At 34.6% G+C, this 25,920-nt stretch overlaps 2 protein-coding genes across 3 annotated transcripts in view; one reads left to right on the top strand and one right to left on the bottom strand.

The window, feature by feature from the left end:
• The window catches only part of LOC118746549 (transcription initiation factor TFIID subunit 11-like), a gene marked incomplete in the record, with an annotated part of 121,739 nt that overhangs the window by 80,111 nt on the left and 15,708 nt on the right, over nucleotides 1-25,920 (top strand).
• Nucleotides 7,922-25,855, bottom strand: LOC118746165 (long-chain fatty acid transport protein 4-like). Of its 2 annotated transcripts, XM_036479966.1 has the most exons (6): nucleotides 25,501-25,855; nucleotides 25,325-25,417; nucleotides 13,263-13,675; nucleotides 12,545-13,168; nucleotides 10,875-11,076; nucleotides 7,922-9,105 (listed from the first exon to the last, which is right to left on the bottom strand). In XM_036479966.1, exons 2-6 carry the CDS (start codon nucleotides 25,394-25,396, stop codon nucleotides 8,164-8,166), a joined length of 2,253 nt encoding a protein of 750 aa, XP_036335859.1. In that variant the 5' UTR covers nucleotides 25,397-25,417; nucleotides 25,501-25,855; the 3' UTR covers nucleotides 7,922-8,163. The 2 variants fall into 2 exon arrangements, with proteins under 2 accessions (XP_036335859.1, XP_036335858.1); XM_036479965.1 differs by having other exon boundaries at nucleotides 25,325-25,855.

Here is a 25,920-nt window from a genome sequence, read left to right as displayed (position 1 = left end):
CTTTCCGAAGATTTCCCGCAAGATAAGCTTGTGTACCCACTTGACAGCAGACATGATTTTCAGCAAAAAAAAAATGAAATTAAGATAAAAGTCTATCGCAGAAAGAGGAAACTTAGGCGAACTTTTCTCCAGCGTCCTTTGTCCCTCTGCCCCATCGCTCTACATATTTATATACTTATTCAATATATTCTGTTTCTCGCCGTGCATTTGACTTGGGCAGCATTTCTATGTGTAAATGAAGTGAAATGGTTACAACAGCCTCTGAATTTGTTTTCTGTCATTGCATTTTGTAAAACTTTGCTTTTTATAGTCTCTTTTACACCAATGCCATTTCAAAGTGCAACGATAACTGTTCCGCAAACATTTGATGCAATTGAGATTTTTAAATAAACTGAAACACTGTCGAGTAACAGCAAAAAATGGACAAAAAATCGTCCAACAATTTGCACTAATTGACAGTAAATATCGAGCATTCATGCCCTACAGTGGCCGAAGCAAGAAAGCATGCACAATTTCTATGTCCATTCAAGTATTCAAGTGCAGTAAGATAGGAATGCATAAAGATACATACATATTTAGAAAAAATTATGACACTTCAGCGAAGTCATGGTAAAAAGTTTAAATGGCATCAGTGAAGCTTGTCTAAAAGAGAACATCCAGATTTTGACGTTCATGCACTCCAAGGTCAACTGCAAGGCTACAAGGCGAAGAGCTTTTTAAGTTGTTTTGGTCGACATGCCAAGAGTTTAAGAAAAAATTATTCTTCTACATGTATGAATGTATACATGTTGGAAAATTTATAATTGTTTTTTGTTTTTAATTTAATAACAACAACACAAAAACGAAACAACAATTATGTGCCAAGAACGAGTTTGGCAAAAAATTTACTTATACTTTCTAAGCAAAAATTAAAGTTCTAAAATTTAGGTACTTTTATTCCAAAATTTTAATTCAAGTATTTTTTTTCCATTTTCTAAGCGAACTAAATATAAGGCTGATTGACTCGGTTTTTCCAAACCGGTTTCTACCGGGTACTATGGATATCTGAATGTGGGTTTTTTCAAAAAATCTGGATTTTTCGAATATCGAATAAACCGGACGTTTTATTGGCCAACCCGTTTTTTGCCAATATTATTGTAAACATTATATTAATTATTATAAACATTTATTGCAATATTGTTATTGAGCTTTGTACCACGATTAGGTTTTTTGGGAAAATGGAAAAAGCAACAAAGTCCAAGCGATAGAAGTTATAGCTGCTATTTCGGAGAAAGCCACCTCATCAGGCTTCTTTTTCTAGACTTCTGCAGGGATCGAAGCCGCATCATCGATGTGCAAAGTTAGAAGCGCTAACCACTGAGCTATGCACACCGTGCATTAATGTTTTGAGTTTTTAGAAGTTGTCAGGGCTTTTTCCATTGTAAGGGAAACCTCTAAAGGGTTATAAAATTATATCATACTAGCCGGCCTCGTATGCGCGAGGCTTCGCCATGCGCTGAATGTGTATATAAGTAAGTATATATACGCAGCAGGTGGCGTTCCTATTAAAACATACAGCATTATTGCATACCTAATGGCCCAGCCCTTTCATTTGACATCTTATATTTTTAATGCAACGAACGGCGTGGATCTTATATTTTTTTAGACAGCCGGCAAATCTATTCAAAGAAATAAAACCTTATTGCATATCTGAAGGCCAAGTTCTCTAACGACTCACTATTTAGTCCAACGAACAGCCCACATCCTATAATTTATAGTACAGGTGGCAACCCTCTTCGAAAATATGAAACCTTATTGCACATCTGAACGCCAAGCTCTTTTCTTTTAGATCTAATTTTTTTAATGAATGAACTGCGCAACTCTGATGTAATTAATAAAAAATGTCATTACGTATTACATGTAAGGTTGTAATTTTTAAATAGGTGGCAACCCCACTAAAAAAAGAAAAGCATTGCACATCTGAAGACCACTTGCTGTTTTTTGATAGAATTAACTGTGAAAATCGCATGCATCTAATTAATAAAAATGGGCTATTTTTAAATATATGGCAACCCCACTCAAAAAAATCAATGCCTTTTGCACATCCGGAGACCACATCCTTTCACTTCGTATCTCATTTTTTAGCCCAACGAACGGTTAAGATCTTATAATTAAAAAAATTGGCAACCCTACTCAAAAAATAAAACATTCTTGAACATCTAGACGCCAAGCGCTTTCATTTGACATCTCACTTTTTGTAATTTAACGTAAGGATCTTTTCAGTTTTTAGACAGGTGGCAACCCTATAGAAATGTTATGCACTAAAGATAATACCCCCATCGATACAGAATATATAAAACAAAATCTCATCCAAAACCGTTCAGTAGCTTTCGAGATTAGCGTAGCCAAAAAAACTTGGCTTTGTTTTATACTACGTAAGGATAGGATAGTAGTTTTAAACAGGTGGTAATTCTACTCAAAAAAATTAAAGTTTTTGTACATGCGAAGGCCATGCACTTTCATCTGTTATCTAATTTTCCAACGAACGGCGAAGATCTTATATTGTTGAAACAGGTAGCAATCCTGCTCAGAAAAATAATACATTATTACCAGGGAACGGATTTTTAGGACCTTAAAACCTATAAAAAAGGCAAAATAAAGTAACGAAATAGGCTGAAAAAGGCAAAATAAAATAGCGAAAAAGGCAGGAAAAGGCACTAGGTATTGTAAAAAAGGCAAAAAAAGGCAAAATAAAATAGCGAAAAAGGCAGGAAAAGGCAAAAAAAAAGGTATTGCAAAATAATGCACTAAAAAAAGACAGAAAATACGAAGAACAATCAAAAAATATATTTTCTTAGAAATGTTTATATTACAAGTAAAAAGAGAAAAACTATGAACTAGTTTCATTATATGAAAAATTTGTACTTTGAATCTTTGACTATTTTATCCTTTCGAGTTTCTAACTCATAAAACTTTAATCTGTACAGTTGTAGTAACATTGAACCACAAGATGCATTTTGAAGTTTTCTGGCAGCATTTTCATTCGATTTTTGCGAAGAAAAGCCTTGAATGTACTAAATGTGCGCTCGACGTAAGTTGATACAAGTGGAGCCCAATTTAAATATGGAACGTTTCCTCGCCCTTCACAATTTTATCCACACCCCTTATTGTCTGCAAGCCTACGTTAGCTGAGAAAACGGCTTTGAATTTTTCCAACACCAATTTGGCAAGAGGTCCCTGCGCTTCTACAAGCCGCATGGGCATGTGTATATTTTTTAATCTTAAAAAAAAAAATTGTAAATGCTATAATCACTTTTTTAAAGGTAGAAAAGGCAATAAAAGGCAAATATCTTAAAAAGGCAAAAATAAGGCAAATATCTTAAAAAAGGCAAAAAAAGGCAACATCAAATGTGTATACATTGAATCAGGGAAAGCTAAATCGTGGACATTCTTAATCGAATATACTCTATCTCTTTAGCAGAAAAAAAAGGCAATTTCCATAAAATCCGTTCCCTGATTATTACACATCTAGAGGCCAAGTCTTTTCATTTGACAATGGTGTTGCAGAACTGATGCCTACGCTTATTAGGATTGAATCTAGTAATTTTCTTAACAGGTGGTAACCCTATTCAAAAAATAAGACATTCGTGCTTTTCTAGAGGTCAATCGATTTCATTTGGCACCTCATTTCTTGTAATCCAACGGTGCGGATCATATAGTTTTTAAGACAGGTGGCAACCCTAGTAAAATTCTAAATAAAAAGATCACTCTCCTACACAGGGTATATTTTGGAAAATCTCGTCAAAATCCGTTTAGTTGTTTTCGAGATTACCGCGTACAAAGAATCTCGACTTTCCTTTATACTATATAGAGATGTTTTTTAGTAATGAACAGTATATAGTATTTGTTTCCAATAAATAAATGTGTTTGGCTTCAACATTTTCTAAGTTTTTGGCCGAGCTTCTACTCCAATTCGTGTTCTACTTCTTGATGTTGTGGCACAAATGGAGAAATCTTCACTTTTACTCCCGCTCCATAGAAGGAAGAAGTACACTCGGAGGTTTGACGCCGGCCGCTCCTTGACACGAACTATCCTTTTGAAGTAGCTCTTCCGCATTAAGAAGGTTTTCCCGAGCTTCCTTTGACAACTTTCAGGTACACAATGCAGACAGCTGCGGCCAAGGGAACTTTCACCCTCTGTAGACTGACTGAATCTTGGGAGCGGACCCGAAGGAGGCGAGCTCGCGCCACCTTAGACGAAATCCTACCGAGTTCCGAGGAGCGTAGTACCCCTTTGGCCTACTCAAGCCTCATAGAAAGCTTCTTAGGTAGCTGAGAAAAATCTTGGCCGCCGATGCGTTCCATTTTAGGTGCAACCCTCATTTAGTAAGAGAATAACAACCCGCGTCCATGATGAGTCTGATTTCGTAACCAAGTGCGACTAGCCATTCCAATGAAGTTCGATTTCGAATCTACTTCCCTCTCAGTGTGAGAAATGCGTTCGGATGAAGCTACCGTTAATTTTTTAATCAGTTATTAACTCGACTTACCAGCTTTGATTTCGTGGAAAAACTCACTTCCATAAATGGGAAAAAGCTCGCAACAAGTGGATTTCTCTGCATAGTAGGTGTATGTTTATTCTTTCGGATATATATATGTAGGTATGTTCATACACATTCATACATAACTATTCACAGTGCATTAGCTAACGAAGAGATGCAGATATCAGCGAGTTAAATTTTCCATTTAGCTATAGGCTAAGTTTTGTGGTTATGACAATCTATAAATGAGCAGCTAAAGGAGAAGGCCACTTGAAAAAAATGAGCAAGAATTGCGGTAAATGAAAGAAGAAAAGTGAAACAAATAAGCGCCGAACAAAAGAGCAATAAAACAACAAAGAATTAAATAAAAAATAAAAATGCAAGTTGCACTCTCAGAAATGGGAAGCAGTACCATAAAAGAGCGAAATGGCAAACAAAGAGGTCGGAATAACGAAATGAACAAAGGAAGAATTTGAGCATAAGGAGCATGAGAACAGAAGAGCTGTATGCAACTTTTCCATAAAGTCAATGGAAAGTAAAAAATTCAATTTTTACGCAGATACGTACATAAATATGTACTTACATACATGCATACATAAATGAGAAGAAAATTAAAAAAAGTACAACTATGAAACGCTAGTGCGGAAGTTCCAATTACATTTGAAAGCGACACATAACTTCCTATGACTTCCAATTGCGGCAGCTGAATAGCTGCCTACATAAATATGTACCCAATAAACACCAAAACGAGGTCGACATCGTATCGCAATCGAGACGAAGTCGAGAAAATAAATTTCTCGAATATATTTTTTGGGGCAAGCTTCTTGCATCGTCTTCGAGGCACAATCAAGAAAATAATTTATGAGTGCTCCAACACTCAGACAAGAGTCACCTAAATAAATTTTTTTCAAAACAAGATTTGGTAACTATTACCAAATCATGTGTGGAGAGAAATATATTTATTTTCTGAGTATAAGGGCGTGCTTGACGTGGCTGATGACATAAATGACTCTGAATGAATCGCCAGCGATTCGAAGAAAAAAATTTCTCGAAACGCCAACGATTCGAAAAACTCGTAATACTCGTTTCGGTAACGATAGGTGACTCTCCTACGAATTCGCAATCGCCGATCTATCGCCGCGCAGTATCGTCTCGATAGTTCTCTCAGAGAAAACGAACTCGTCTCGAATTCGAGGGGAATTCGTTGTGTTTATTGGGTATTTATGTATGTAAATACATATATACCATCTGCAGGGTTGCCAGGCGTCAACTGGTGGTAAGCGTGCTACCGGCTCTTTCGTCTCAGCACGGTGCTGCTCACTTTTGATAGCCAGCCAGCTTCCTGCCATGCTGGGAACAACAATAATTGTGCTAGCAGTCTGTGAATAATATTTTTTCTCTAATGGCGGCAACGTTGACGAAACGGTTGACATTACAGCTGCCGTCCCTTTGCACGCTATTCTCTCCTAACTAACTAACAGATGCATACATACATGGGAGGGAGGGTTGTGGGAGGAAAGCTTTGTTGCATGCGAACGACAATGATGAAGTGGTGAAATGATAATAAAAAGGACTAAAGTCAAGAGGGAACAAGTTGGTGGGCGTTAGTTGGCGCAACATTGAGCAATGACGGAGTATGACAGGAGGAAATATATTTTTTTTTTTAATCTTTGAAAAGCTAGTGACACAATGAAACAAATTTAGAAATGGCATGCCACGAAAAAAATAAAGTAAAGGTTAGGTGAACATTTAAAAGATAAAAAAGCTAGCTTTCTCTCAATAATCTTACCCTCTCTATCTCGTTCATTGCTTGCATACGTATTGTGCAGTATTGTAATGTTTTTTTCAAGGTACACTCGTTTCAATGAGAGCTGCTTCAAATTGAATTTGTTGTCTTTTATTCTCCTTCAGGCTTTTGCAGCCATTTACTCTAATATATAATGATCTCCCCTCTTTGGCAATATACATAAATATGTATATTAAAAGCATTTGATTGTATAGCTTTTGTGCCTTGAAATAATAATAGCGCAATTATAATGTTGCATGTATTCTGACCCACATAGCCTACAAAGTACGTCGCAGCTAAGTACGATTAGTTAGTTTTTTTTTTGCAAAGTCAAACCCAACTATGCATTATTATGATGAACCAGACTTTGTGCCGCACGGATCGACTGCTCGCGTTGCTTCGAGGTATTATTTAATTAGATTGAAAATGAATTAGAAACGGAAGCTAGCTGAATCCGTTGTGTTAGTTAATTGTGATACGCATACTTAGCTTTTGCTTATTTAATTAAGTTTAATGTAATAATGAGGTAATTATATAAAAACAGTAATGGTATGAATATTGCTGAACATCAAATCGGAAATAATGCCTCGGGAACACTATTTTAACCTAGGGCTTAATCTTTGTTTATGAGATAAGATTAAATAAACGTTTAAGGAGAAAATTGCAGTCATGTATAGATTCTATAGTGCAGTCAAATTAAAGCAGACAATTTTTAATCTGTCGTTTTCTAAATACTGTGGGCCCCGTCGCACAGAGTATAAAAATAGAATTGCGAAACTCTGGGCGGTATGGAATCGCTGTGCAAATAAGTTTGGACAATACCTACTCAACTAAAATATGCAAAACTCTGGTATCGATACGTGACATGAAGTTCTCAGAGAATATTGCATAGCGAACAACAACCGGCTTTTGTACAAAATGTTATTTGACAGATTTTTTTCGGCAAAGTAGGACATAATGTCCAACTATAGATGAATGAATAGAAATACTCCGCTCTGTGGCATGTGCTTCGGATCATGGTAAACTGTAGAGAATGATCTGTCAGGTGATGTTTATGCGTCGCATAGTAGTTATAATGAAAGATACCCCGCTATACTCAGCTTTTGCATCATCAAAACTTGTTTCCTCGAGAGCACGAATTGATCTAGTAAATCTGAGTATGAGACGTTGTTCTTATGGCCAACAGCTATCAAATCTATCATATGCGCACTCTAGGTTTTTTTTTGCCTTCCACAGTGATATATGGAGATCTATGATGAGCCACTCGTGTTGTATTATTATTGAATAGGCTTTTGTATGAAGCATCGAGTCTTATTGAACAGCACCTGTACTTGTCGGCCTTACCGAAATATCAACAAAGCACCAGTCGATTACAAATATCGGGAGTCGTACGAAGAATCATAACATTTGCACTGAAAAATTATCTATCTCTTCTGCACTAATTTCTTGATTTTATAACACCTTAGTTATTGTTGTAACCTGCTGTGATGTGAAGCTAAAACGGACTTTTCTGTAAAAAATTATAAATTTATAATAATTTTTATATAAAACTTATCATGACCTTTCACTAACTAGAGAGATTTTTTTAAATTTATTAATAAAAATAGTCATTGAATTTAAGTCTACGAAGTGCTTTATTAAAATATAGTATAAAATATCTACATATTTGCTTATGGAACATACCGAGTCCTAACCACCAAAAAGATGCAGAAATATCTAGACGCTCTCAGAACATTACTGCATCAAATGAAATTTTGTAAACAATGGCGCTTACGTTTTTTGGCGGTTAGTGCAACATATTGAATTTTTTAACAAGCTATAAAAACTAGAACAAATAACAACCCGCCCTTAAAATCGTTAAAATCGAATTTCACCTCTATTTATCTTTTCAAAAATTTCACTAGTGAGTATCTCGTACCTCCCGGATGATGTTTGATAATAAAGTGCATCCTGAATAATATTTGGATTGTATCCCTCCTTTTGCAGATCAACTTTTCGCAATTTACACGTGCCAGTTAGATCTATTTTAGTTAAAAATCTTATAAACTGTGGTCTAGCATATGTCGGCAGTACTTTTTCTATATCCTGTGTGAAACGTGCAAGGTCTACTTTCTGCTCTGGATCGTATATGGCCGCCATTCCGGCACGTCCTTCCGTGTTTGGTATCGTAACACCATAAACAATTGTATCTTTATAGCTGGCAACATTACTCACTTGGGCCTCCACCTCACTAGTGGATACATTCTCACCCTTCCAACGAAATGTGTCGCCCGTGCGATCCATAAAGAAAAGGTAACCTCGTTCATCGGACGTCAACAAATCGCCCGAAAGGAATGCCATATCCCCTTTTTTGAATACGTCGTGCGCAATTTTCTTTGTTGAAGCCTTCTCATCGGCATATCCGAGAAATTCCCGAGAAGGATTGCCTTTGATGATTTTGCCAATAAATACTCCACATTCACCGGCTTCACAACGTTGACACAGTCCATCTTCGCCACGTATGGGCTCACCAGTATCCTGGTCAGCTTTTATTATAGAGATGGGATAAATTTGTGGTATAATACGGGAAATAAAACCAATGGCACCGACAGTATTGTCATTGTTCATAATATTCGCATTACCCTCTGTGGCACCGTAGAACTCGCCAACCTTTGGAATATTAAATCGTTCGACAAAACGAGGCCAAATTTGCGGCCGCAAACCGTTGCCAAAGACCATACGAATTTTATGCTTGCGATCGTGCTCAGATGGAGGTGTAGCCAGTATGTAACGTGCCATTTCCCCAATGTATTGCGCAATCTAGATATGTGTTAAAAAATAAATTAAGGGAAAATTAATAAAGGTTATATAAATATACATAATAAAAAATCAGTATGGTTTCTCAAATTCTGTTCTAGAAACAACCCAAGTCAATGCATAGGGGTGGTCACTGAGGCGAACTTAGGCAGTAAAACAGCAACGAGTGCTAGTTAATATTGAATTGCAGCGAAAAACTTGACTTGTGTACAAAACGTTGTTCTATACTTTCCCATTCTGATGGAATTACGGACATTCCGGGGTATAACACTGTCAGAAAAGGTGTTCTATATATATTTGCAGTTTCACGACATTTGAAAATGATCTCGTATCGCTTCAGATCATAGCTTATTTCAAAAATCTTTTACCAAATCCTTCATAATAAGATTTTTTCAGAACTAAAACAAGCGAAGAAGACTTAAAGAAAGACACGCGTACCTTCTAATAAGTGGTTTGAGCATCACACATCAGATGTGCCTCTCGTAACTTTCAAGTTATATATGTACATCGATACGTATGGATTTTCCTTAAGAAGGGTGTTGCGCTGCATTTCACGAAGGCATTCGTATTTTTGAAACTATATGTATTTGTACATAAGAAGTCATTTACTGAAAATACATCTTGCTCCTTAAGGGGCCCCGAATTGAAAGATTCGCTGTCCTCTTAATACCTCTTAGGACAACTGACTCGCAACGACGGTAATGTGGTTATCTCTTAAACCGGAAATTGCTACCAAAGGGGGAACTAATTGCCCAAATTCGACCTTAAAGCTCAAAGTAATAAGGACGGGAGCTTCAATATTCAAAAAATGTATTCCCAACAAGGAGTTTTTGAACTAACTAAGTAACTAAGGATTACTTGAATCTTCAAAAACGTCGCATATTCCTTTTATCCCGTACCGTAACATCGACCAACAAGCGGCCTATAACGACGCGAGTGATAAATCGCACACGATCTTCAAAAGTGACACAACTTAAAATTTGGCATTATTGAAATTATGCACTAAAAATTTACACAGAGCTTTTATATACCTTTCAGCAAAAGCTAGAGCAAATCTTTGTTATAATTTGTTGAAAAAGCCTAAAGTAAAGTCTCCCTTGCACATATGGTTAGCATGTGCTACGAAGTAGTTTTTCGCATTTTCTGGCGAACGTGTAATTTTGAGCTGTGTCACTTTTGAAGATCGTGTGCGAAATGAGCTATACCTAGATAAGAGGAGGAATGAAAAAAGACGTGAATGCGAAGAGCTTGAAATGCTAGAGAGAAGGAATATGGCGCGAAAATTCCATTAGAAATTTAAGGCATTCATCGAAAAATAAAAATAATCTGGGATTCTTGTCTAGGAGATCCTGGGATCAAAGGATCATTGATAATTTTTCTACGACAATATTTTCCCCCGGACTTTTATAACATCGAAAAAAAATAACTGTTACTTTCGGTCCCTGTGTTAATCAAATTATTTCATTTTCAGAGCTAGTGCCTGCAAAGGCGGAAGTGGAAGTCTGGTAAGAATTTTGCAAAACTTACGTTGCTCCCTACAAGAACAAATTTGAAAGAACAGCTCCGAGCATTTAGAGGTCAAGCGAGGTTTTAGACAATGCGACTCTGTGTCGTGCAAATTTTTCTATCTGACGTCAGAAAGTGTAATAGGAGCAGCTAATCTAAATTGCAGCGACACCGTACGCTGACCATATTTATGACATAAAAATGAGAGACAAAAAACCTACTTTAAATTTATAAGAGTTATTAAAAAAACGCAACATTTTTCTTACCGTGCAATTAAAGCGAACGCAGTCAGCAAAGTAACCAGATGCTGAGAACTTCTTTCGGATGGCGACGGTTGAGCCAAACAGCAACGCTTGTCCCATACTCATAACGCCGCCAGCTGTGTGGTATAGTGGCAGAGGAGTATAATATATATCTTTATTCTTAAAATATAGTGCATAGTGAATACCAGCGGCAATAAATATGTATCTGGAAATAAGAAAAGCGTATATGTATACATATGCTTGCTAGCTAGGCTAGGCTAGGTCGGGAAAAATGTTTGTAATTAACCCTGGTTTCAAAGCTTATTTCGAATGAAAAGGAATATTTGAGTAGTATTTCTATGATCATTATTGAATTACTAAATTTTTCAGTTTCTAACCGACTTAACTTCTGACTTATGCATTTTACCAAGATCCTTCTAAGGGTCCATGGATTGTTATCAAACTTACTTTTGTATCGAAATCTCATCGAAGTATCACGCCTCAATTTCTAAAAAAAAAACGATTTTATTTACTGTAGATATGTATATCTTATTGCGAGGAACGGCAGAGATTTTCATAATTGCAAAATATTTCCGAATTTAGCTACCACTCAAGTGTGGGTAATTACAAACTTTTTTCTTCTGAATAGGGAAAGAGCCAATCTAAAGCTTAAATTAGTGGTGACATACCATAACGCCATAGCCATAACCGTAACCACATTAACTATCATCGATTTGAGGTACCATAACCACAAGCAGCTGATTTTTCGTAGACGCGGAACAAGATGCGGAAAATGTGTAATATCGTAAGATACTTGCGCAGAACTTATTTCGCTATCACTAAATTAACATTAAATTCTTAAACCTCAACAGCAGATTACAATAAAATATGTACATCAAATTAAAGGTAATAACTTTTTCCTTCTTAAAAATATAAATTTCTTTTGCATTAATCAAGAAATTTTGTTAAAAAATGTTATTTTACGAAAAAATACGTAATTTCTTTTCGGTTTTTAGTATTTTTCGATTAAAAATAAAATAAAGCATATAAATTATGAACATAAACAGAAAGATAAATTAATTGTCTTTATTTTGGCATCGTTTTTGAATCGGTTATGTAGTTCATAAGATATTAATATTTCAAAAATCAAAAAATTTTAATTTAATATATCTTCGTGATATTTTTGCGCTAAATAATTTTGGTACAGTTGAAGTCAGCGTGAGAAGTTCTATCGAGCCACACTTTTGGTTTTTGCATAGCTAAATGGTTAATTTTCTACACTTAGCCAATTCTTTGGCAGTGAACAATATTTTTTTTTAACGTCTGGCAACACGCACTTCAGATATCAGCTGATATGGTTATGGCGGAAAACCAAAATTCAATTGGTCTCTATGACTATGGTTATGGTGTTATGGTGTGGCACCACTAATCGAATACAGTGTTGGCCATAAGGTTGGTTGGAACAGCTGTTTTATATGGTATTTAAGCTTAATGAACACATTTATGTATATTGGTATGTATTTTCCATCAGAGAAAATTTAAATTGGATTCCAAATCACACTTGAGTGTGAAAATCTTCACATTACATACAAATGAAAGTGATATTGAATTGGCTGATGGTTCACACATCATACATACAACATACCTACATATGTATGTTATCAAATGACTTAAATTTTTCATATCATACAAACCTTGAGTGAGAAATTACTGCTGCCTTTGGCAAACCCGTGGTGCCAGAGGTGTAAATATACATCAGCTTATCGTGGTGATTTGGATGTTGAGTGGAGTTGAAGGGTTGCGCTTTGTCATTTGCGGATGATTGTAGTAGAGTTGCTAGGTCTTCGGCTGAGTTACGCACTGGTTTATTAATTTCATTATTGAATTGAAATAATTTCGCTGGAATATCACTCGCAATATTTGCAATCATATCATAGAAATCCTCGCCATATATGAGCGCAGCACATTTAGCCACCGTGATGCTGTGAAGCAACGACGGCCCCTTTAGGTTGGTGTTGATAAGGGCGGTTATAATACCACATTTTGAGAGACCCAACCAAATGCCAACATATTCAGCGCGATTCTCCAACATGAGGCCAACAACGTCACCCTTTTTATAGCCGTGACTGTGGAAGATTTCAGCGATACGATTGGAAAATTCACTCAGTTGCAGAAATGTCCATGACTGTGTTTCACTGATTATGGCCACCTTATCAGGATGAGTCTCCACATTCCTTTGAAATACATCCCCTATCGATAGGTTCTTGCGTTCATACTGCTTTATGAGTAGAAGCAGTCTTATATAAGACCACAACGCCCTTAAAAAAACGAACCGAAAACGAAGAATTACTTACTTGTGTAAAATATATGTAAATTTAAAAACAAAAAACATTTTTTTTTTTAATAACTCACTTAGTATCACGCTTGGTTGTTACGGTAGCAATGTAGAACCAACGCCATCCTAACACCACCAACATAACCGCAAATACGGCAGCGAACACTGCGGGCACGCCACACATCCAGCCAAAGAAATACCAAAGAAGCGCAACGAATGTTGCTGCGATGCTTATTGTGAGCACTAAAATAATTTCGTGTTGGGACTTGGCCTGCGTTCTGACATCGGTTTGTTGCTGTGCTGTAGAATTCATACAGCCGTCTTTCTTAATGCCATTACTGCATCTCGCCGATGCATGGTCATCACCAATTTGGCTGGGCTGGTCCCTATCAACATCAATGGTAGTATGGGCTCCCTCTTTGCTGGCTTCAGCTTTTTTAGGACTGCTTGGTTCTTCGCCAAGACAAGGACCTTGGTACCCCTCAATAGACTGTTGGTAATAGAAATAGATAAAAGGAAAGAAGACTTTTTAGTTCATACAATTTTTTATCATGTGTATTCAAATTTTTTTAATATAAATCGACGCTGCCGAAGTAATAAGATCCAAAAAAAAATGTTAAAAAAATAAAAAAACTATAAAACGAGCCCAAAGGTCATGTTGCACCTTTAAAGTTTATTTATATTTTGTGCTCGTTTTATAGTTTTTTTATTTTTTATTTTTTTTTTTAATTTTGTGGTTTTTATTACTTTGCCAGCGTCGCCATTTTAGATATATTATAACTTTAATAAGAAGGCTTACAGCCAAAAATATATTTTTTTTAGAGTTGCCACCTGTTTGAGAAGTTTAATTTAATGTCATTTATAAGATAAATTGAATATGTATTGCAATGTGGGTATTAAACTGAAGAAGTTTAGGAAATTTTACTGCCGAATATATTTTTAGGGAGGGTTGCTACCTGCTTGAAAAATTTGATTGTATTAAAGTGATAAAATAAATGAAATCTATATCTATACTTATAATAAAATTGTAACAGGCCGATGTCTGTACCATATGGATATTAAAGAAAAATTAATATGGTGGGTTTTATTAGAGCTACAGAAGCCAAATAAACAATTTTTGACTCTCTGTCTGTCTGTATATTTGTACGCGCATCACTCGTAAACATGGAATTGAATGCAGTTTTCACCGATGTATCGCTAGAGATCTAGTTTACAATATAGAAGAAAAAATTAAATTTAAGATTTCAGTTTAGGTCAATTGATATGGTAAAGTAAATATTGCAATATGGCTGTCAAAATAAAGAGGTTTATAACGGCTTACAGCTGAAAATATTTTTGTGGAAGGGTGCCACCTATTTGAAAACTTTAATTTAATTTAATTAAAAGCATAAATTAAATATTGCAATATTGGCATCAAACTAAAGACGGTAGGAAATTTTAATGCCAAAATTATATTTAGGGGATTTGCCAACTGCTTAAAAGTGTTTATTCATTTAAATTAGTAGAATAAATTAAATATTTTAATACGGACATTAAACTAAAGGGGATTTTGAAAATATTTTTGAAGCGGGTTGCCACTTATTTGAAAACTTTAATTCAGTCAAAATTTATAAGACTACCTAAATGTTGCCATATGGGTATCAAACGAAAGTATTTGAGAATAATAAAATTGCAACAGGCCGATATCTGTACATAATAGATGTTAAAGAAAAATTAATAGGGGGCTTATTAGATCAACAGAAGCCAAATCTAAAATTTTTAAAATTTTGGTATGTCTGTCTGTATGTTGGTAAGAGCATCACACAAAAACTGATGCATGGAATTAAATGCAGTTTTCACCGATTTACATATTGCTAGAGTTCTAATTGAAAATATAAAATCCAGTTTTTTTCTTAGTTTATCGTCGTTCATTGTTCCTAGATATTTGAATGTATTAGCTTTTTCCAGTGCGTCATTGTTTATATTTAGAGCTAGCAACGGATTGTTCTCAAAATTTCGTCTTGATTTAACCACAAACTTAATTTTAATAGTCAGTACTAATTTGTAGTAGAGCCTGCAAGTTTTTACTGAAAAAGTGTATAATAACGCCCCGAATGGAGAGCGTAATAACACGGGAGAGCTGCAAATTCATGCTAGTGAAATTTTTAGTTACGTTCCCCAACTTGTCTGGGTTAAAACCTGTAAACTGCCAAAAGGCTTTCTGGTAAATTCCTGTAAATTCTTGCAATTTCTTTCGAGTTAGGGAACGCAACTTTTACTAGCAGGAATTAGCTAGCAGAAGACGAAGAAGAGTGAATGTCAAAAGCTGCCATTTGTTGAATTGGTTAAGCGTAAACAAAAGTAAAATGAGTGGAAATCAAATTATTAATGATGTACTGGATTGTTTAAGTACTTGTGTGTAAAACAAAGAGTTAAAAACAGATTTATAAATAGTAAAATGTTGGCAGCAGAATGTCAAAAGAGTGCAAAAACTGTTCACTTGCAAGTTTTTACTAGTTTTGTGTTCAATAACTTTTTCTGCTAGTTTTCTCCTCTTCTCAATTTTACGCTCTATTTTGCTTTTACGCTCTCGCTGCAATCTTTTACTGGAGAAGTTACTATACAAACCTAATGTATTTCACTAAACTACTAAACGGCTGCACACAGGGGCGGCGAAACGCCCTGTGTCCTGGTGGGTAGTTCTGCTGGTAGCAAGAGTATACAGGTAAAGAAAATATGTTGTCGATGTAATTGAGAAGGTTAACAGGTTTCGTTAGAAAAACTTATTTGGGGTATTCACAACGGTGTCTTAATTTCGAACCCTGTATATTAAGAAACAAGACCCACACACAATTCGTTTTCGCTCAAAAATTGCACAACATCTTTCACCGATCCTGGATTTTGCTCTTTGCGCCTCAATATGCCCAGAGCCATATCTTTATCGCTATTGAGTCTGCATTAGTCAAAATCACCATCATAAAACGAGACGATTTTCCTCAAATCAAGAAAGATATTTTCTAAAGTTTTATAAATCTTTGCCGATTCAATATCAAATCTACTTGTCAAGGAGCAAATAACTTGGTCAAAAATTTCATGATATATATATTCCGAAAATACTCTTCAGGACTTTTAATTTGACTTATTTTTCTTCTAAAAAATTTTCAGGTGAGTAGTACTACCCACCATACCCACGTCTTCCGCCGCCCCTGGCTGCACCAATTTAGTTCATATTTGGAACATATGCCAGCATCTTGAAAATAAATATTCCGACCAAAAATTTACTCGGTATGTAGCTCGGGATATTCCTAAAATTCTTATACAGACTAAAACGTAAAAAAAACAATATATCTCTAAAACCAATTACGCTGGGAAACTGATGCATATATTGCAAGTGCATTGGAAAGGGCGGGGTGTCACCATCCACACACAACGGAACTTCTCATATAGCTTATCTCTGGAACCGCTTACGCTAACGTCCTGAAATTCGACACATATGGTAATCAATACCGTACTTATGGCGAAAAGTGGTAAGTAATGGAAAAGGGGTTGTGGGGATGCTTCTCATTCACGTAAACGCACAAGTAACATTCGATTGTGAACCATTTTCTCCTAGATTTCTAAATCCCATTGAACTATTGTAACTTTGCTTTTAATTTTTAGTAAAAAGGAAAAAATTTGTGTGAAAATTTTGAGGAATTTTTTTATATTTTTCACAAAGAATGGAACTTTGATTTTACGAGATTCGCTATATAAAGAGCCATTAAATCATAATTTTTCATATCTGGACTAATATGACTATCTTATGAATGCCGGACGCGCTCGAGCAAATTTTTTCCTCTTCCTTGTTTGACCCTTCCGCACCACACCACCCACCATGCACACCTACAGTGTAAATTTGTGCCGTCTTCTGTCATCGCTATCAATATCTGTTGCGCTCGAGTATCTTCAGGCATTCTTTTTTTTGCATTATTGAAAGCCGGGAGGGTCCCTCACCGGTGCAATATTTTTTCTTTCTACTCTCAAAATTCAATACATCCCCATCATCGCTTCGTGAACTACCCTACTATTAAGTCGCGTAATTAGCGGCGATAAAGAAAACATGTCATTTCAATAATTAACTAGAACAGAGCTGCATATTTTTGTATTGGAGCATTACGACAAACAGGCTTTGAGTGCTTTTGGTTGCTTACACCGCGCTGCATTATCAATGCGTAGCCTACGATTTGCCCTTTTGCTAAGAAGCCATTGACTGCGCTAAAGCGAGCAATTTAGCATTTCGAATTATACAAATGCCGAATGCAAATACATACATACATACATACACACATATGTGTGTACAAATATGTATTAATATACATACAATGCACACTGGTCCCAATTCAATGTTTTTTGGCAGAAATTAAACTAATGTAGCCACGAAGTTGAAGCTTGGCAAAGTCAATAGTCATATCAATAAAAGAAATGCATAAGAAAGAAATAAGGAGTATGTATACTAGGGCGGAGTAATTTACTTTCGAAAAAGTGTACGGCATATTCGAATTCTACGTTCGATTCTAAAAAATGGTGAACAAACTACATAGACGTATACCAAAATGACGTTTGACCTACAAATTTTTAAAAAAATAATCAGTGTATTATAATTTTTTCTGAACGAAATTAGTTTTCCATTTACAAAAATTTGTGTGTTTCTTCTTAGAATATACTGCTGCTTCGTTTGAAAATTGGGAGGGTCAAACGTCATTTTTGGTATATTGTTCGCTCGTAACTTTTGCTCAGAATCAATTCTTAGAATTTTAATTTGCTGTATCTTCGAAAAAAGCGTTTTTACTTTTTCTTTTAGATAAAATACTCCATATATAAGTGTAATATATTTTTTCGGATTTTTTTTTGAATGCACTATAAATATCTTAGAAAATTTTGGAAATCCTAGTGCTTGATGAGCGCCTTTTTTCAAAAGCTGGTGCTACAGCCGCCGAGAAACGCAACCGCTTATCAAACCATAATAAATAATTATCATTGCTAAAAATTTTCGTTTTATTTTATTTAAGGCTAATTACACTGGATCACGCATTTTAGTTTAGTTTTTGTTCCCCAGACGCCACTATCCAATTCCCATATAGAATTGCTCGGTGATTCCAAAAAACGTGTTAATTTTTTTTCTATGGATACGTTTTCGAGATACTTGCAATGTACCGTTATTCAGCTTAAAGAAAAAATTTTTTCCTTTTAATCACGTATATCTTGCGATAAATCTTAAATATAAAAATCTTAAAAATCTTAATATAAATTACGGCAAATGAAATCGGATGAAATTCTTCTTTCCGACAGGACAGTTTCTGAAAAATTAATTAATCATTCCAGTTTTTTTTATTATTTTATGAAAACATGAAAAAAAACAAACTTTAACAGAAGAAAAATTAAAATAATAACAGGTTCTGTGCCAAACTTTTGCATCTGTACTAAAACTTGTTCTGTTAGAAAAAACATCAACTTACTGATGAAGAAAATCGATGGATAAATACGAAATAATGAGTGATCAAATGAAAATGCGCAAAGATTTCTTGTATGAAATCTGAGCAGAGAAGCGTGTTACTCGTGGCGTATGAGTAACTTAATTTCCTGCTCATTTTTTATACCTATTTATCAAAGCAATTTTGTTTTTATTAAGCGTTTTGGTAATTTTTCCGAAAACCAAATTCAATTCCGCATCAGTTTTGCGGTCATTCGAAATCCTAATGTGATACATTTCAGAAAGACTGAACTCTATATTGAGTGAAAAAAGGCTATAACTTATATATACATAGGCAATCATGTTTCCTTTACATCCCTTTTAAGATGTATGTATGTATGTACATGAAATAGATTAAGGATCGGTTGTTCAATGTCTGGTTATCACCAGTGTGCGGACTCTAAAAATTTGTTAGTTGTAGATAAGCCTTAAAAATTGTGATAGATTCCAAAACATTGTGGTAGATTTACATATACATAATTATGTACGCATTAGGGCGGGTCAATTTGTATGGCAGATCTTTTCGACAATCACGTATAGCATAAAAAGGATTCTATGTGTAATTCTAAGAAAATTTGCCGAAGTTTGGAGCTTACCGAATCGCGAGAATAGGTTTCTTAGCATTTTGTGTAGTGTCGTACAGTAATGATGGAATTTTGTATAAAAATATGCTATAAGGGGTTTTTTGATATGCACTTACATATATTTTTCTTAACACTTCCACCAGAGGGCCCAACAGTGAAAATTTTGACATTTCCTTCGAAACCAATTCACGCAATTCGCCAAACTCCAAACTGAGTATAGACCTATGGTTTCTTCAGCCAAATTTGCTTTGAATTACGCGTAGAATACTCCTATGCTATACTCGCATAATAAAAAAAAATTGCCCCGCCCTAGTATATATGTAGTAAAATATTTAATTTTTTTAAATATTTTGTTAGTCCATAAAAGATAAAATACTTTCACGTGTATGCACAGATCCCTGCAGCAAATCAAACTGGATCAGAACCTGCGCCGAGCTAGCCTGAAAAGGGACGGTACTGGTTCTTCATCTATCGGAACTCAATGTTCAAAAAGAGTCACCTCCGGGCTAGAACAAATGTGGTTAGTTTTGAGCTGGTTCCAAGAAGTATAGTATAGAGTATTTTCTTTAAATACTGTAATTAAATAAGTACGCATACAATTTTGTAAATAAAAAATACTTCATTTTATATTTAAATAGCTATTTGTTTTGCACTGATTTACTTTTTAAGGCAAACTGTGCTTTAAAATTATGAACACCATTTTCGTTTTCTAAAACCGTTATTCTTAAAAATAATTTATATTTGTTACGTATAATGACTATTTCTGTTATACTTACAAGTAAAAATCTAAACTAAGTTGTGTGAAAAAATGAGAAAAACGGTGATATATTGAATGCTTATTTGTCACGTTAAATTATATTGTATATATATATTGAAATGTAATACATAGACTCTCCGGCATCTAATGAGAATATATAGAATTTTGAATATTCACAATGGTTTTCATGCGAAATAGTTTTCGTAAATTTCTTATTTAAGGATGGCTCATAAGTATTATAACATTAACATATAAATTCACGTTTCTAACTGTTATAAAAACTTCAATATTTTAAATCGGAGTTACAAGTATGCAGTTCTATATCCCATTAAACATTAGTACAATTGATCGCGCTGATTTTTCATAACTCTTTTTACACATGCTCTTTATTTATAAAAAACTCTGATTAAAAAGTTTGAAATTTGAAGACCGTTTTACAGTTCTATCAAGTTTGAAGCACAGTTACGAAAAATATTTATAATGAAAAGCATTGGAAATTAAAACAAAAATCACCGCATAACTAAATATTTCTGGTGATCAGTGATATATTTACGTACATACATACGTATGTACAGTAGACCGGTTCAAAAAAACTGTTTTCATCTTTACATGATATTAGTAGAGAAATGAGTTGCTCAACATGTCCATAGACATTTTTTCAAAGACTCCCCCCTATATCTTGAATAGCGGATTAGCAAATCGCATTCGAACGTCAAAGCTTTTCAATATAAATCTATTATCGTCTTAGAACTCAAAATGTGTATAATTGGAAGCTATTTCGACAAATTCAGCGGGTTTCTAGGGGTCGTTTTTAGCCAGGAACTCATGCATCGGCGTAGCCAGAATGGAATTTAGGGGGGGGGGGGGGGGGGTGGGGGGCTCCCCCTTTTAAATGGGTTTTTGGGGGTTTTTTTTTTTTTTAAAAAAAGGAAATTTTGAGGGGGGGGGGGGGGGGGGGCTCGAGCACCCCCCAGCCCCTACCTGGCACGCCCATGAACTCATGTGTTCATATTTTTAATCTAAACTAATAGTTAATATAATCTCCAACTAAACATTTACCAAATCATGAATATTAATCTTCAGTTGTCCAACTATCCCCAAAAATGTTCCAATATTCTCAATACAATATACATTCCTATTCTATTTTTGCCGGCCTTTTCAATGCCATCAACGGAATTAATGTTACCAATTTTAGCAGTTGCCCCATTAACCAGAGAAATACATATTAAATAAACGAAAACAGTTTGCTATTTGTTTGAGGGTCTAAGAAAATAGTAAATATAGTACATTTGTGTTTCTTTTGTCAGTAACATTGATGACAGCGGAACTAGCTGAGTTTCAATCGTCCAGCTCTGTATCCCTTTTGCAGCAGTTCAAAGACCGTTTTGAAATTTTTGGGGCGGAACAAGAACAAGGGGTGAGTAGTTGTCAGCTTTCAAAGAAACGCTTATTGGATTTCCCGCCCGCCACAGCCAATTTTTAATTTTTATTTTTATTTTTATTAGCTTTGAAAATACGAAAGCTTCCCATCGTTTAAATAAAGCCATTTTATTTAAAGTATAAAAAATATTCATATGAAACAAATAAAGCTCATTTTACATCCTCATATGCTGGTTTTAACGAGTAAAGCATAAATCTGATAGATCGTAAATATCGGTTTGCAGTTTCGACTAGTAATTCTAGAAACAGGCGCAAATTCAAAAAAAAAAATTTTTTTGATCAAATTCGGCGTGCCGTGCTCGTTTAAGCCAGAATTTTCCAACTTGAAAGATAATAAAGAATTTCTTGTTACCGCGCCCACCTTCTACACAACCCTTTTGGCTCCAAGTACTAAATTTTACGACTGTCGGCAAAATTAACAGGCACATTTATTTTATTTCTAAAGAAGTTCCCATTTCTGCATTTTAAAAATGACAAAACGAAAATATTTACAACACCTGCATACCAAATTATTTTCACGATATGAATTTACACTGCAGCTTTCATTTTACCTACATTTTATACAACAAAAGCTAAGCTAAGACAAGTCATCGAGAACGGATCTCGTCCAGAGAAGCGTCCATTTTTAGCTGAACTTTGAATGTGATTAATAGATTTGCGTGTCATTAATATCTAAGTCTTCTTTAATTTCCGTTTTATATTGCATATTACTTATTTTATGTACAATTATATTATTATTTATTTTATGTACACACTAGAGTCTTTCCCTTCAGCTCTACAATAAAAATTCAATAAATTTTACAGGAGGTGGGTCTACAAAAGGAAGAATAGAAGCTGAACTCGCAGCTGGAACTAATTGAGATATGACACGCATATTTTATGTTTACTTGTCCGAAGTATATTTAGCTCACTTCCTAGGTCCTTTTTAAATATATCTTTTTAAAGTAAGCACTCGAAAAATTTTATACTCACAAAATCATGTAGAATTTCAAACTAAACTATTTTATGCATTTCAAAAGATTTATAAAAATTTAAAGCAATGCTTGACCACCGATATATTCAAAAACTGCTCGTCAATCAGATTGGCTTTTTACATATGCGCACAAGTGGGAAAATTAATTCAAATTACTCGCGACAAAATCAAAATTTGTTCTTACAAATTTATTTTTTCACATTGTTCCTACTTTAATCTCATGTGAGTAGTCCACGTGCAAACAGCGTTATGTGATTCTATAATAGAAAGCCATACATTTGAAAAAACGACTACGACAACAAGTAACATTTAAAATTAATTTTGTTTTTATTATTATTACCTGAAAATTTGGATAAACAAGAGCCTTATAAAGTTGTAACATAACATAACATGACATAAGATAACATTAACAGTCGATACGACCCAAAAGCAGTTTTCTAAATTCATCAGAAGATGTATAGTTTTGAAAGTTTATAAATAAGTGTGATAGCGACTTTTGGAAGAACAGTTAACATTTGATGCTATTTTTTCCGAATATAAAAAGATTTTGACATGAAACTACTACAAATATTGGTACGTAATCCTCCAAAAACTAAAAATCGAAAAAATTTTACATAGCGCACTTTGCAAGTGGACTACTCATGTCATGATTGCAAATATGCTTTTTTATCAGAAATTCTTTTTGGCTTGGGTTAGTTGGATATTTGGCTATGTAGTATGTAGTAACGGAAACAACGCACATAAGGCATATACTCCGCGATAACGCGTACATATGTAGGTGTATTCTAGATACCTTGTGTTTTATATTTCATAGTTTTTATATTATAGGCACTAGTAGACCCGGCGAACTTCGTGTTGCCTAAAATTATATTTTTGTCCAACATTTTCAATAACAATTCACGCTTACGATATCCAGTGATACATTTATCTGCACGACAGCAATTCATTTTTATATGTAAGGATTTTTTTCCAATGGTGGCAACCCTATTAAAACTTTTTTTGTATTAAATATTATACATTTTCAGTGAAATAGCATTATAGCGGCTTACTTAAAATAAATTTTTGTTTTTTGATATTTCAGATATGCACCTAGAAAGAAACAAAGCAAATCCGTTGGGCTGTTCTTGAGTTATGCGATAACACACGAACAGTAAAAACGAATTTTATATATACAAATTTTTAAGAAAAAACTGACTTGTTATGAATTCAAAGTTTGTAATTAGTTATTAGCCAAAAAAAAAACAAATAGCCCGTACACAATGAAAACGACGAGCCACGGACCACAGCTGTCAAATTATTTTCCTACTTATTCTTATAGGCAATTATTTTGGCGACGACAGGGCTACGCGACGACTGTGGTTGGGACCAGATTAAACCTACTTATATTTTTCTAGTGACAGATAGGGTTCTTCCTCTTCTTTTATATCAAACGCATACAATTTCATGATGTCGCTGCTGCGTCAAAAAAAAAAATCATTTCGCCATCGACAAAGCGTTTAGATAAAGAAGGTAACAAATTGGAAGCTGTGGCCCAAAGCTCGTCGGATTCAATGTCGTTTCAGCAATAAAAGTTGCAGTGATAAAATAGTTACTTTGAACGGCTCCATACACATGCAGGGTTGTACTTTAAGCTTCATCATTGTGATTTCTGTGTGCGTTGGATATATTTTATTAGAAATTATATGCCATTTTGCCAAAATAATAAAAAAAATCGAGTTTCTGCCAAAAAATTTGATTTTGTGACCATCGTGCAATATTTGAATTTAAATATACATATGTATAAAGATCTATATGTATGAAATATTTTTACGGCTTTTTGTTGGATGCCGCAGCAGACTTGTAAGTATTGAGTGAAGCTAATATTCAAAGGCTCTATTTTAAATATTAGCACCAAACAACAACAACAAAACACAAACAAAATGAATGAACATGATCTTAATTATAGTATATTAGCCAGTTTTATTACAAATGACATTTACCCATTTGTTTTTTTTTTTTTTTTAACTGGGAATAAAACTTCAGTACGAGGTATTTCGTGTGGATATTGACATGATAATGCCGCTTGTGTTGGTTTGTTTTTGTACTCTGAACTCAATGTTTTTTCACTGAACTGGTTATTTAAGAAAAATATACAAACAAAGCGATAGCAAGTAAAAGAGCATAACTCAAACTAGGAGGTGTGAAAAATCGCGGGCACTGCCAATAATTGCAAGAAAAGCATAACTAAGTAAAGGGCAGTTCAAACATGATTTTGTATTTTATAACTTTTATCGTTACTTTGCAAAAGAATACAAGCAGAAATTAAAGAAAAAACTATATTTTAAGATAAGCAGATTTAGCGAAGAATGCGTAAAATATAATATATATATGTTTGAATATAGTATTGCGGAAACTTGTTTGGTACATCTTTTATAATAGCTAAATGGCAAGGTAGATAGTGTACATATGTATGTATGCACATATGGATATATAAGTGTGCATATGTATGTGTAACATGCTCATGAACTGAACAACTTCGGATATGTGGCATACAACAATTAACTTCAGGCATACAGAAATGCAAACTTCGGTCAGCATATAACAATATGCAGGCATAAATATGTATACAGTAAGTACATATGTGTGGATGTGGACGCCTTCATATGCATGTACATATACATATAAGCAAGATTGTACAAACAATCATTTTAAGTGGGACACCACAAAATTCGCCTTCAGCCATAATATGAACGCATGTATGTATGTAGCTCCTATCATTTCCACATACAAGCATAAATGCATAAACTAACAAACAATCACTTTAAAGCATATATTGGTGCTTTAACGGCTAATTGAACCACAGTAAACATGCATACATACATAAGTACGTATGTAAATTGCATATAATTTGGGCTTACTTTTCCATTGACGGTATCCACTTCATCTGCTGCAATCACTATGCACGCTGCCTCTATCGATGTAGTACTCATGATGCTAGTTGCAATTGGCCGCTTATTAGTTTATGTTAATTTACCAACATTTAAAATCTTTTATTAGCGATTAAACTTTTAACTCTATGTCTCATTAAACTCACTCATTAAAGCTTTTGTCGCATTGCTCATTTAATCTAATACCGGCTTTTAATATGTAATTGTAACACACATTAAAGAAGAACTCATTTTCTATTGTTTTCTGAATAAAAATTTTAAACAAAGCTTAAATTTAAACTGGGCTTGTAGCTGAAAGCGAAACAATTAGTTGGTAGTAATTGGCACTGTGTTTATGGTAACACTACTCAGATGCTGTAGGTACATATCTCCATTCGAAGGTCCGCTTTGCACGATTTCACTTTTTGCTCTGTCACAGATTACACGCCATTTGTGGTGTAAACTCACAATATTCACTTCCATTCACAGCCGCGTTCACCGATGCATTGAAGCTAGCCGATCTACAGCTGAGCGAGCCAACAGTGCGGTTTGTGATTTCAAATTACATATGTATGTATGTAAATACA

Source organism: Rhagoletis pomonella, unplaced genomic scaffold (assembly GCF_013731165.1).
Source record: "Rhagoletis pomonella isolate Grant_MI unplaced genomic scaffold, Rhpom_1.0 Rhpom_scaffold_00010, whole genome shotgun sequence".
Taxonomy (NCBI): Eukaryota; Metazoa; Arthropoda; class Insecta; order Diptera; family Tephritidae; genus Rhagoletis; species Rhagoletis pomonella.
Note: the sequence above shows the minus strand (reverse complement) of the source record. Positions and strands in the feature narration are given on the sequence as shown.

What these genes read in the sequence shown, in the direction of transcription:
- LOC118746165 (XM_036479965.1), bottom strand. Translation starts at nt 25,396, where the DNA reads ATGAGTACTACATCGATAGAGGCAGCGTGCATAGTGATTGCAGCAGAT. An exon ending in ACAACCAAGCGTGATACTAA is followed by an intron (nt 13,169 to 13,262) that starts GTGAGTTATTAA and finishes CGTTTTTTTAAG; the next exon opens with GGCGTTGTGGTCTTATATAA. An exon ending in GCGTTCGCTTTAATTGCACG is followed by an intron (nt 9,106 to 10,874) that starts GTAAGAAAAATG and finishes ACACATATCTAG; the next exon opens with ATTGCGCAATACATTGGGGA.